We start from the raw sequence: 12,516 nt of genomic DNA, 5'->3' as shown, positions 1-12,516 counted from the left end.
TGGAAGGGCGAAAATGCAAATATATCCTGTGTTTCTTGGCCACCTCGACCTGAGATTATGCACCTTTAGGTTGATACTGGTGAACCAATCGCCCGGCTGAACCAGTTCTAGTACCGTTTAATGCTTAACAAACGCAACGTCTTGCAGGCAGTGCTTGTTTAGTATGCAGATATCCAAAATGGGTCTGAAATATCCTCTCTTCAGGAATCAGGAAGTGCGCAACAGTATGAAACACATTCACAATATCAACTTTATTAGCAGCCATCGAGATGCTCTCTCCTTCAGACATTGTCATCATCATCATCATCATCATCATCATCATCATCATCATCAGTACTGTGCTTTTGGTTCGAGATGCTCTCTCCTTCAGACATTGTCATCATCATCATCATCAGTACTGTGCTTTTGGTTCCAGGCAGGACCCTTCTGCTGACCCGGAGACCTCTCTGTGCTTAGCTGAATCGGTTCACCTTGGCCATGCAGAGAGCCTCAGCCAAGGCAGCCCAATACATGGAGGCGGCGGGATGCCGATGCTCCCTCCTTCTCACCATTACATTGTTACTGGATGTGTAAGCGAAGGGCAGATGGTCTGATTAGTGGGCTACTTCCACCTTGACAACTGTCTGGTAAAGAGGGCGGGACAAGAACCATGGGGGAGGCGGTTCACTGACTTGGGATGAGGCAGTGGACTTCACTGCTGCTAGCGCTGAATCTTAGGCAATGCTTTGCAGGTTGACTGCTGAACACTCTTCTCTGTGTAGTCTACACCAAGGCCCTCCAAGCAGGTGTTGTGAAGATCCGTCACAGGGATGAGACTGGGACATGACGGGTAGTGACAAGGTTCTTAAAGTGGCGATTGCATCCGTAGAGATGAGCAATCAGCCTGCTTGTGTTCGGGTAGGCACGTCGTGATCGGACGGCTACACTAATTTTTATTTGGGGAATGCATGCTTGTGATTGGAAGAGAGTATTACTCATAGAGTCCAGTCCAGTAGAGGGCACACCTGTGTGAGTTGAATATTTGTAATATTTATATGTGGTCATATGCCTAAGTTGTGTTATTATAAATTGCATACAGTTATGTTCACAATCTACCCTCTGTGCGAAACGCTTAACAGAGGGAGTTGGTTTAGGTTCCAACATGGGAATGATTTAAAGTCTTTCTCAAAGTCAGCAGATCTCATTTATTATTTGCCCCCTCACACTCCTCTTTTGACAATTTGTCCCCTCTGTTTGATTGAAAGGCACAGTGAGCTTCAAGCTGAAACCAGATAAAAATAAATAATTTTACTGCTGAACTCGGAAGACATTTTTTAAACTGATGTTTTACTTGTGAAAAATGTATTAACATTTTTCAGAAAATGAATCAGTAAATGAATACGTGTTGAAAAACACCTAATTGCAGTTTTTATTTCTAAAGATAAATCAATGGCTTATGGGTCTTAAGGTTTCATGTTTTTTGAGTGTTTTAAGAAAGTATGTCGCAAGTAAAATAACTAAAATAAAAACTAAAATAAAAATACATATTTTATGTGAGTGTGTGTAAATAGTTCCTGCCAGTTTTTGATCTATTTCATAGAGCAATGCACCATCAAGAGCTAACAGCTTTGGTTATATAATGTTTACAGTTTAGACGTTGATGAAAAACTGTTGCATAACTTTCTACGTTTAACATGGAATTAGAAAAAAATATCCTCTAAGCCCTCAAAAACACATTTATAATCTCCAGTGTTTGATAATGCTCTGAAAACATATTTAGTCATCAGAATCATATCAACCAATTTCTCAAGCCAAAAAAAAAATAAAACTTTATTCATGTCACCAAATGAACTGTCAGCGTAGAAAATGTTACTAATTTTCCTGATACGCTATGTCTAAAAAGTAACAAAATGAGAGTAGCAAAGAGAACCACTGCAAACAACACCACATCAGAAATCTCAGGGGGTGATGGGCTTTAATCTTCTCTCTTTTGCAAAGCTTTGCTCTCTGCGGGGGATTCTTCTGACATGTGGAGCATACTGCGTACTGTGTGCTCCACCAGTCATATGAAAAACAAATGTCTCATACTGACCCTCACAACCGGAGATCAAGTGAATCTAAAAAAAACTTCTTCATATGGAATCAAAATGTTTTCTCTTTTTCTTAGCCTTTAATAAATTATTCAGATGCAATCAAATCTAAAGGAGAATGATGTTAAGTCCAATGAAGAGCTTTCAAAGACTTAAGAATCAAGGTGTAGGTGGATAGACCATCGGTACAGTGTGTATAATTAAACCATTAAACTATGTTTCTTCTGTGTTTGAGTCAATTACAATAATCATAAAATATGGACTAGAATAATGCATGGCCTCATAGAAACAACCCTGTGTTATAGAAGAGACATATGCAATTGCAGGCAGTTTAAATCTTACAGGATATTTGCAAACGTAATACTTTATCTTAAAGCATAATGCAACACTGCTCAACAGCACACGATTGCTTAAGTGCCAAGCAACACCAAAATGAGTATGAGAAGAAAATTAAACTCACCTTGGCTACCCTGTTGGCGACCTCCCGACCCACCATTAGCCCCTGGACAAACGTCCGGGCAGCGATGAAGGCCCTGGTGACCTGGGCCTTAAGTTTCCTTGGCACATCTCCAAAGGGCTTTAGCTGATCTGTGTATTTACTGACACACTCCAAGTAGTCGTCTGTGAAGTGGTACTGGGAGTTGAGTAACTGGAACATGCGCTCCAGCAGCCTGGACCAGAAGTCATTGAGCATCTCCTCCAGGTTGACGTTGCCCCCTGTGTAGTAGCGCTTTAGCTCAGTGAACAGGTCCTGGAACACCTCTGAGTTCTGCATGTACAGCTTCCCGTACGTCCTTGTGAACATACTGTTGAGAGACTTCTCAGAATTGTCCAGCAGCTCCAAGAAAAACTCTAGATGGATGGATGGTTTGTGGAGAGGAGGGAGAGATGGAAAAGACAAACAGTTGGGTTATTGTGCCGATATTTACAGTATCTAATGTCTTTTCCTACAATATATACCAGACAAAAGGCTTTGAAGAGGGCCGTTTAATCTAGTCAGAGTAGTGTTGTTGCACTTTAATGTCTCATTTTATGGCTCCGTCTGCGTATACAGCACTAATGTATAGCAGCCAACGATAGGTACTTGATTATGTGAAGAAAGTCAGTCCAAAGAATTAATAATTTAATAGCAGAAATAATGGGCCACAAGGACAATGAATGATTAATGTAAAGGTTCTGATTGCATACTGTAACAAAATATTCATAAGTTTTAGACACAGACACTAGTATACATTATCAACCAGAGCACCCACCATTATTCCCAAAAGCATTAGTTCCTCACTGAAACTATTTATTTGTCAACCGAGACAACTGGCCTCTGGACCTATAATTGAATACAGTGTTACAGTATATTGAAAGAGGCTTAATTCGCTCCGAATTATCTGAAGAGTATGTTTAACATAGGATACAAAATGAGACAAGCACATCTGTTTTATTTCTATCATTGTTATTGTCGTTGATTCAGTACACACACACTGTGTAACGTCTTTCAAAAATAAAACTTCATAACAAATGTCTTTTACCTTTCCTTAAAGCTAAACTGAAATTTGAAACCGTCTTACTGGCCAAGCAAAAATAGACTATAATGATTCTGCCCTTCAAAAGAGGATTAAATCACCTTCTGTGGAAACAGTGTCTCAGCTTCAAACCTCTGTTTTCCCATGGCAACGGATGACTGACACCTTCTCTGGTGGCGCGGTACCGATTGTGCTGTTTCAAGACATTTCTTCTCTTTTTTTCAACAAGCCCACATAGGCTACAATCACACCGCAAGCCTTAGTGCTCAGTTCTGATCTATTGCAGATTTTAGTTTATTGTTTGGCTGTTCAAATGATTTAAAAATGTGGCCAATATCAGATTAAAGTGTGAACTGGTCACGGTTCTGAACTCACCTGCATGCGTATACAACTATAACAAAGATACACGCAGAACACTGTCATACCTAAGTAAACATAGAAGCCTCTGAAATCAGCTTTATGATTCATTTATAAGTTGATGTGCAGTGGAAGTCCACAAATTCATGAGCAGACGATAATGGGGATGAGGAGAAAGAGATATTTCTCAATATACTTATAATAATAAAAGGATACAATTCTGAATATATTTTTGAGACTGTAAGATATGTGATTTATATTCTTTTACATTGTAAATTACTGTAAACACAGACATTAAAATGCACAAGTGTAACTATAAGATTCCCCATTGACATTTATTCCCAGCAATTACATTTTTGTTTCTTGTCATCTGCCCAAGTGGCTTTCTTCCATTAGAGCACCTAATCTCTTGAGCATCACTACAGCCAAAAAAAAAGGAAGAAAAAAAGAGACAAAAGCAACATTTGTTGGGGAGTCTCACTGAAGCTGAGCAAATCAGGATCCCATGTTCCTGTGTATGTTGGAAAGATCATAACACATCTCTCCATGCACAAATGCCAAATATCTCTCCTCCCTTCTTTGTAAACAAACACGCTGCAGACATTTCACATGTCATGCTTGCTAACAAAACCTGCAGGGACTCTTCTCCTGGTTGGGTATTTCTGTGTGACATTTCTTTGTATTGTTTATGATTGCTGTCACACAGCTACATGAGTTACATATTTACTTCTAACAATACATTTCCCTCCTGTGTTGATATGACTAAACGACCATATGGAGCGATGAATAAGTAGCCTATTTTGTATAGTGTGAAGGCGGGCTGTGCTGTATGTAATCAAAGCAAACATAAATCTAATTTTAATCTAGAATCTAAGAAATCTAATCTAAGAAATGTGTGAAACATTTCAAAACATAAGAAATGCCAATAGTCAAATCTCAGTTTGCAAATATTTTAAGATTGCCATTTTATATTTAATTTTTATTCAGTTTGATAAGAGGTCATGCGAAATACTAAATTGTGTGGGGTATAAAAGTACATTTAAGGTACAGTGACATTTTATTATTAATTTATTTTTATTTCATCCTTTAATATTTGACGGTCAGAAACCAACAAAATGCTGTAAATCACATTCTTAATGAACACTATCATGCTGGTAATCTTAAACCAAAAAGATGAGTAAAAAGATATATGGATAATTCAGACTATCATGGCCTCACACTGTACATCACACTCATTCATTACTGTGTGAATCATTCAATGATATAAAACCACAAGGGTCATTCTGGCTTTGAGTAAACTGTTTTGATGGGAAAATGTGTAAATGAACTAGTGATTATGTTAAGTGGGATAATACAAACACTCTTACAACAGCTGGGTTCAAGGGTCAAACTCTGTCCTCTGCATGATGATCCACAGTTCTGCAAAGTGGGCTAAAGCACCATTGCGAGTCCCTTAGAAACTCCCTGTAATATACAACGTCTGCATCCTCTGGCTCTACATGCTAATGTAAAACCAGAGGTTTGACTGTCCCTCCATTTTCAAGACTGGTGGGAGTTACGGCTCTTTTTTAACTGCATTAGAATCCCTTTTACTCGCATTTTTTGCAACATGCTTAGCCAATCCTCTTTTGTCTCTAGTGGCACCTTTAAAAAGGTAGTAGATCAGTCCCTAGTCACTCACTCTAGTTTCTTTGCAACTAAGTAATGTGCCATTACACCCACATTTGTTTAAATATTAAAAGCCTGTAGGGAGTTTTCATTCAATTTTTCCAATTGGACTCAAATCAAGGACACGTAAGCCCCTGTGTATTGGGCATGCAATTTTGTATCTGTGTTACCATTTTAGTGGCACTCAAGAGAATTCATATCACAAAACAAAAGTAACACTATATTAATCATATGATTTAGTGTAGTTATATGTGAAACAATTGATACATATGTTTACATTTTAAAGAAATGTACGAACCCTTGGCAAGAGTTACTACCTTGAACATCTCTATGGGGCCGATGGACCTGAGAAGGTTCTACAGTTGAATGTCAGTGGTAGATGAAGAGAGGCCCTCTATGGACACAGTGCAGCGTTCATTCTTCATGCTTTAATTGAGAAATGCGAATCATGACCTTTCTGCTAAGTTGTTGATGTTCAGGCTACCTGACATTACAGGGTTCTACAAAGGAAACGGTGTCAAAAATGAAGTTCTCTCTCCCTGTGTCTGTGTAAAAGGTTTAAAAAAAAAAAGGAATAGGACAGTATTTCATGTCTGCATAGTCCATGTACGATGATCAAGTCCAATGCAATTATTTCCATGAAAGAAATGAACCAGTAAAAGAAGGCTTGACTAAGATAAATTGCGCTAGGAAGACCATTCTGAGCTCACAAAATGAAGTTTTATACAGGCTAATTGAGTGAAATTAAAGGTCATTACGAACAAATCTCACACTCTTCTGTGCAGTACTGTGAAGTAACTATGAAAGACTGGTAATAATTAGATAATTCAACCTGATCAAATAGTGGCTTTAAGAATGTTTTATTTCCAGGCAGTGGTGACTGATGGCATTGAGGGTTTCTATGATTATATGCAGTTGATTTAAACCAGCTCTGATCACATTGTTGGATTGTGGTCATTGACTGAAACATAAAGAGTGTCAGGCTTTTGCATCCACAAGGCACCCGGGGACGAGTTTTCACTCTTTTTGTGAGAATGTCTTTCTTGGCCCCACGAAGGGTAATGAGTGGCAATGTTGGTTACTTCATACTATTGGGTGTGAGGAGTAGCAATTGAAGGACCTTTAGTCGTCTTTGCACTTTTGTCATTTAGTGTTCACAATGTCTGTGAGTGTTTGAAAAACAGTCCTGTTTGACTTTAATCAATGTTGCAAAATCTTAAGAGGGAGATGATTTGACGGGTATTATAATAGTCTTTGCTTTTACAAACAAGTCTACATTAAAAAAAAGTTACTCATGACATTTTTTTCAGATAACCATTATTGTAAGTACATATCACTTTAAGCAGTTCAAGAAAGCTTAAAATGATATAATCTCAACTTGAGTTCTTGAACTAAATAGCAAGTACACTGCATTAATCACCACTCTTCTTCTGCGTAACTAATGGGTCTTTATGTGATTTCAAGGCCTTTTACCTGACGAAACAGACTGTACTGAGTGTTTCAGTTAGCAGCTACAGCTTGCCAACTCATGAAGAGTGAACTGCTCTCTGTTGGCCAAAATACATGTTTGGCCAGGGAATTATCATTGAGAGTTATTGACCTTGGACAACATTCAGCTATCCGGCCTTTAGGGTTTTAATACTTGGAAACATGTCAATACATGGGTGTATGCTGCTTACTGACACAATAGATTTAGGAATCATCCAACTCTCTCAAGAAATGAAGAAAAAATAAGTTGGCAAAGGCATTATGGATGTTGCAAGAAAATAGAAAAAAAAGAAGGTTACAAGGCTTCAGTTACAGAGTTTAACAATCTCTATGAAACAGAAATACTGTTTACCAAAATATTTATTTTTCATTTGTTGCTTAATAAACTAACTTTAAGATATATTAAAATACAATACATAGATTGTGTCACATGTTTACAGTACAAACAAACTGAAGACATAATAAAAATAATGCTAAATAATCTGTTTGAGTGAGAGCTCAGCGAACGGACAAAGCATTGTGAAACTTCATGATGTGAAAAGACAAAACTACACCTTCTTACTGAGTTTATTAATAACATAAAGGCATATTTAACAATGACAGTTCAACAGCCTGAACAACAAGTATTTGTTGACTTCCACTGTACAAAAACAATTTGTATCATTCTTCATGAGATAAGTCATTGTTCTTCAACTGTGTAATGGTTTGTGAATCCCATCACCAAATATCTCAAGAGTTTTTGTAAAACTCAAGAGTTTTACAAAAAATGTAATCAAATAATTAAAAAAAAAGCTTAGTGATGCAATGTATTTTTAATGAGTTGTTGATGTGAAGAACAATCCTCTCAAGGTCTTCAGGCTTTGTGAAATGTATTCTCTCTTTTTTAGTCTCTAAAAATCCAGTAATAACAATTATATCTGTTGTCTTGATTAATTTTATGTATCTTTGTTTTGTAACATTAAGTATCTTTATGTTCTATAAAGTTGTTACATAAAGCTGCTGACTTATGATTATCATTATTGTAATGCATCATTTTGCCACCTTCAGATTATTCCTAGGGGACAGCACGTTAAAAAAAAATCATAATAATCAATACAAAAACGGTGGTAAAGTGAACCATTAGTGCCAGTCGTAATTGAGGCTGGACTGTGTTATTTTCATATTGCATACAAAATATAAAACGTGTTAGTACCCTTGAAGTAATTCTGAGCGTAATGAATCAATTATTGTTGAACAGTTGAAAAGTGCTCCTTTGATATCTGGCCTAATTACTATGAATAATTATCATGATTAATAAAGGTGACCTTTCTGTTGCTCTGATAATAACACTTATTCAAAAAAAAGAAAATGCACTCACCCATTAATTTGACTTCACACTACTTGAAAATTCATTTCTTACCGGCTTAAACAACGGGATCTATAATTTTTAGTGTGGTTAATTAAGACCAAATTTCAATTAATGGTCCAACTGTCTTGAATGACCCGAGGGTAGTCATTGTGTAAAGCTTAGCTTGGATATTATTACATCTTATATCTTTTAGCCTAGGAATGTAATGCTTTTTGTAAGGAATCAGAAAGACCCAGCAATGTCTGTCTAATGGCCAGAGGATGTAAAACATATCATAAAATGAATACAATTCTGATTAATACACATTTTTTCCCCACATAATCCAGAATATGGTTCATAAATACTTGGAATATTGACCCTGTGAACTCATGTAAACACATTAGCAAACACTATGTCCACTTAATTACACTATTTAAAGCATATATCTACTATAACACTACATTTACAGGGCTCTTATCATCTATCCAATGTTATGTTCGATATTGACCAAAACCTTTCAACCTCTATGTACTACGGTTTGTTCCAGCTACAGCAGCATTGATATATCTCAAAGACGTCAAAGTGGGAAAGATTTTGTAACAACCTTACTCAAGTGAACCACTTCAACTGCAAGTTAACGGAGTAAACTGCTTCTCACCACTGGAGTAATCAGGGACTCCGGGAAAAGTATGGTTTCAAATTGCAGTTGATTTTCTCAAAGCAGTTCAGTGCACATGAACAACATGACCGAGAGGGAACATGAGACATTGCTCAACCTGAACCTGAACCTGATGGCTCTAGTGGTGGCAATGTGGATCCGTCGGTCCACCGCTTTGATCCAGACCGAAATATAATCAACAACCATTGGATGGACTGCCCCGACCATTTGTACAGACATTCGAGGTCCACAGAGGATGAATCACACTGACTGTATTGATCTGATGACTTCTCCTTAGTACCACTTATAGGCTAACATTTTTGTTTTTAAGTGAAATATGTCAACATCTATTGAATGGATAGCTGTGAAACTTGTCAAAGACATTCATGGTCCCCACAGACGGAGTGGGGAGACCAATATATTTTAAATTTAGGGATGATGGCGCACATTTTCAGACAGTCGCTCCCGTAAGGCATTCATTGTGCTGTACTCAGTTGTTCAGGAATTAAAAGTGACAGAAAGGAAGGAAAAAAAGAGCTGGAGCGAGAGAAATTCAAACCCTTTTCTCATCTTGCACAAGTGTCCAATCATGGAGTGAAGTACGTGTGAATGTCGAAAATGTACAGAAATAATCAGAAAAGAGCGAGGGGAGGTGGTTTTCCAGAGCTATTTGACCATCAGACAAGTCTACTGGCAGCTTTTGGTCTTGTTTAATGAGATTATTGTAACATTAATATAATTCAATGCAGACAAATACACTACTCTTCAATCTCTCGTTATTCATATACAATTTGTCAGTAACATTGTTACTGAGATTTTACTGGTCACCTTCAAGGCTGACCAGTAAAATGTGCTGGACTAGCAGCTAACCACATCTCTGACCTTGTCAGCCTCTTTTAATCCAGATCCTCTTACAGACAAGGTTAGTGTTTCATATTCCAGGTTGAAGACAAAGGTGTCACATTTCATCCACTGTTATATTCAATGTGTTACCGTACTCGAGCCGAACATGAACGTATGAGTTATTTTGACATTGGGTAATGTGAACACATTCTCTCAAATACTGAGGACAGTAGTCCAGAAATCATGAATACATTTAAGACGTTTTGTGTTCAAGCATTTGCTTTTCACTCTGCTTGTGTGTGTTGCTGGAGAGAGCGCTGTAGTTTCACTGAGACAACATGTCATGTGACATCATTGTAGTCCAACAAAAAGCACATCTGATGTTTATCTTTTGAGAGTGCTGTCAACTTAACACACCCGGCACAGGATGTGTGCTGTAAAAGGTCACATGTAGCATGTGTGCAACATGTTATAGCAATTGTAAAATATGCCTCAGATGCTCAGATTGTAATATGCTTTTCCACTCTGTCCTTATCTGGATCTCCTTTGCTCTGTCAAACCCATCAATCACTCCTTTTTTTCTGCTTCTTTCCATTTGTGATGAAAAGTTGCAATGAAAGTTAAAATATATTCTGTGCACAATTATGAACAAATAGAAATGAGGAACAATTTAAAGTAAAACACCCTTAACATATTTTCTATACTGTTTACTATCAAATTAAAAAGTATTTTTCTATTTATAATGCTTAGCTGTATGAGACAGTCAATGAAATGTTTGATTTCACCATTACTCCAGTTATGGCCTCCATAATCAAATTATATAAAGCATGTATGTTTTATTATATAGCCAAAACTTTCATCACAGGCCCCCAGTATATGTTAGCAGTATGTGCACTGTGTAGCAAAACAGTCCCAGGTAATTTACATCTCATTGTTATTCACAATTTAAAGCCAGCACTTCTCTAAACAAAACAAGCCATGCAGTCATTGAAAGTATCTGTTGTGATGTAGTTTTCTGCAATATTCATTACCTGCACAATATACAGAATATATGTGTGTGTGTGTGTGTGTACGTGTGTGTGTCTTCAGCCAATTATGATAATATTGTTTTCTGTTCGGTTTGTTACCCTGAACTAGCTGCGGAAGTGGACAAACAATCCTAATACAGGTTTTGGTTCTGTTGTTCCTCTCCAAACCAAAAATCATTAACATTATCAATACTGTATATAAAAATGTAAGGCTCCATTTAATTATAAATGTAATATTACCGTAGACAATTTTCTTTGCAATAAATTATTTTTATGTATGCAATTAATATTCTGTGTATTTAAAAAAAAAATTGATACAGTGATAGTATCCCATTTTACAAACTATACTAATTTATCCAAAATATGTTGCCAGTGTGACAATTCTGCCCCTGCTATTGTATTCCTCATTAGGTTTGGTTCAGCATTACATAGAAGATATGCATGAAAGAAAATGGCAAGTGGGAATGACTACTGGCACACAATTGTGAGCTTTCCCTTTACTGGCTGTCTGACTTCCTCTCTCCCTTTGGACACATATTTATGCTTCAGCCAAAGAACAGTGTTTTCTTAATATTTATCCAAACTATCTGTTATGAATTGCATTGCAAAATATGTTTTTGTGGTAACTGGACAAGTTTGCGGGACAGGACAGTCCATGGTTGTATTTCTGAAAATTCCCTACGGTGACATTCTTTTTTTTTTTTTGGGGGGGGGGGGGGGGGGGGGGATTAAAACTATAACAATTTCAAAACACAAGTAAAACACCCCTCAGTAATGCTAAAGGGAGAAAAGCTTCATTATGTAAAAACATTTTTCTTAATGGGCAGAATTGCTGCAAGACAGTTATTAAAAAAAAAAAGATTATAAATACTTCCTACTTAACTACGTAAACACTATGCCTAACTGTATATTTAAATTTTCGGAGAAACACATGCTGTAATCTCTAAACTAAATAAAAAATGTCAGCATTTCCGTTTACATTCCATTCTAGTTTGATTTGTATCTTCTCAATATGTTTGTAGCACGACTCTAAAAAAAATAAACCATAAGACGACGCAGTATATTAAACAAGAGATTCTCACTCATGAAACGCTCATCATCTTCTGCACATGAGAACATCCCGACTAAATACTATTGCCCGATTTATTTAAACATTCAGAAACATCTGCTTTCAATCATATCCGTGGTGATGTTGATGAATCCCAATCGTTTATTAATGGAACGCATGATACCAGGACCTTAATTACTATGAATTAACACATCCTAATGACACTGGATGAGAAATGTCACATTAGTCAGTGGAGAACACCCACATTTAAAATCAAGAGGACCACAGTGGCATTGGTGAAAGTAACAAAGAGCTTCAGCTTCTTCCTTCAGGGGCCTAGAATCCAACTATCGAGGAATTACTGCCTCACAGAAGAACAACCAATGACAGGAGATCTCAGAGGAGGTGAACTCACATTATATCCTTTCAGAAAACCAAGCAAAAATATTACCTTGACTTTTCAACAAAATGTAATGCAGCAATGCAGAGGAACGTTAAAGGCCACAGGAGAAG

At 37.1% G+C, this 12,516-nt stretch overlaps 1 protein-coding gene across 2 annotated transcripts in view; it reads right to left on the bottom strand.

Moving 5' to 3' along the window:
* gpc6a (glypican 6a) overlaps positions 1–12,516 on the bottom strand; it is a 137,232-nt gene that overhangs the window by 62,682 nt on the left and 62,034 nt on the right. For both annotated transcript variants that reach the window (XM_068730726.1, XM_068730727.1), the window contains exon 3: positions 2,530–2,921. In XM_068730726.1, coding sequence (XP_068586827.1) covers positions 2,530–2,921 — 392 coding nt within the window. The remainder of the gene's footprint in view (positions 1–2,529; positions 2,922–12,516) is intronic.

Source organism: Cebidichthys violaceus, unplaced genomic scaffold, assembly GCF_023349555.1.
Source record: "Cebidichthys violaceus isolate CVI_PGR_0920_01 unplaced genomic scaffold, fCebVio1.0.p SCAF_5, whole genome shotgun sequence".
NCBI lineage: Eukaryota > Metazoa > Chordata > Actinopteri > Perciformes > Stichaeidae > Cebidichthys > Cebidichthys violaceus.
Note: the sequence above shows the minus strand (reverse complement) of the source record. Positions and strands in the feature narration are given on the sequence as shown.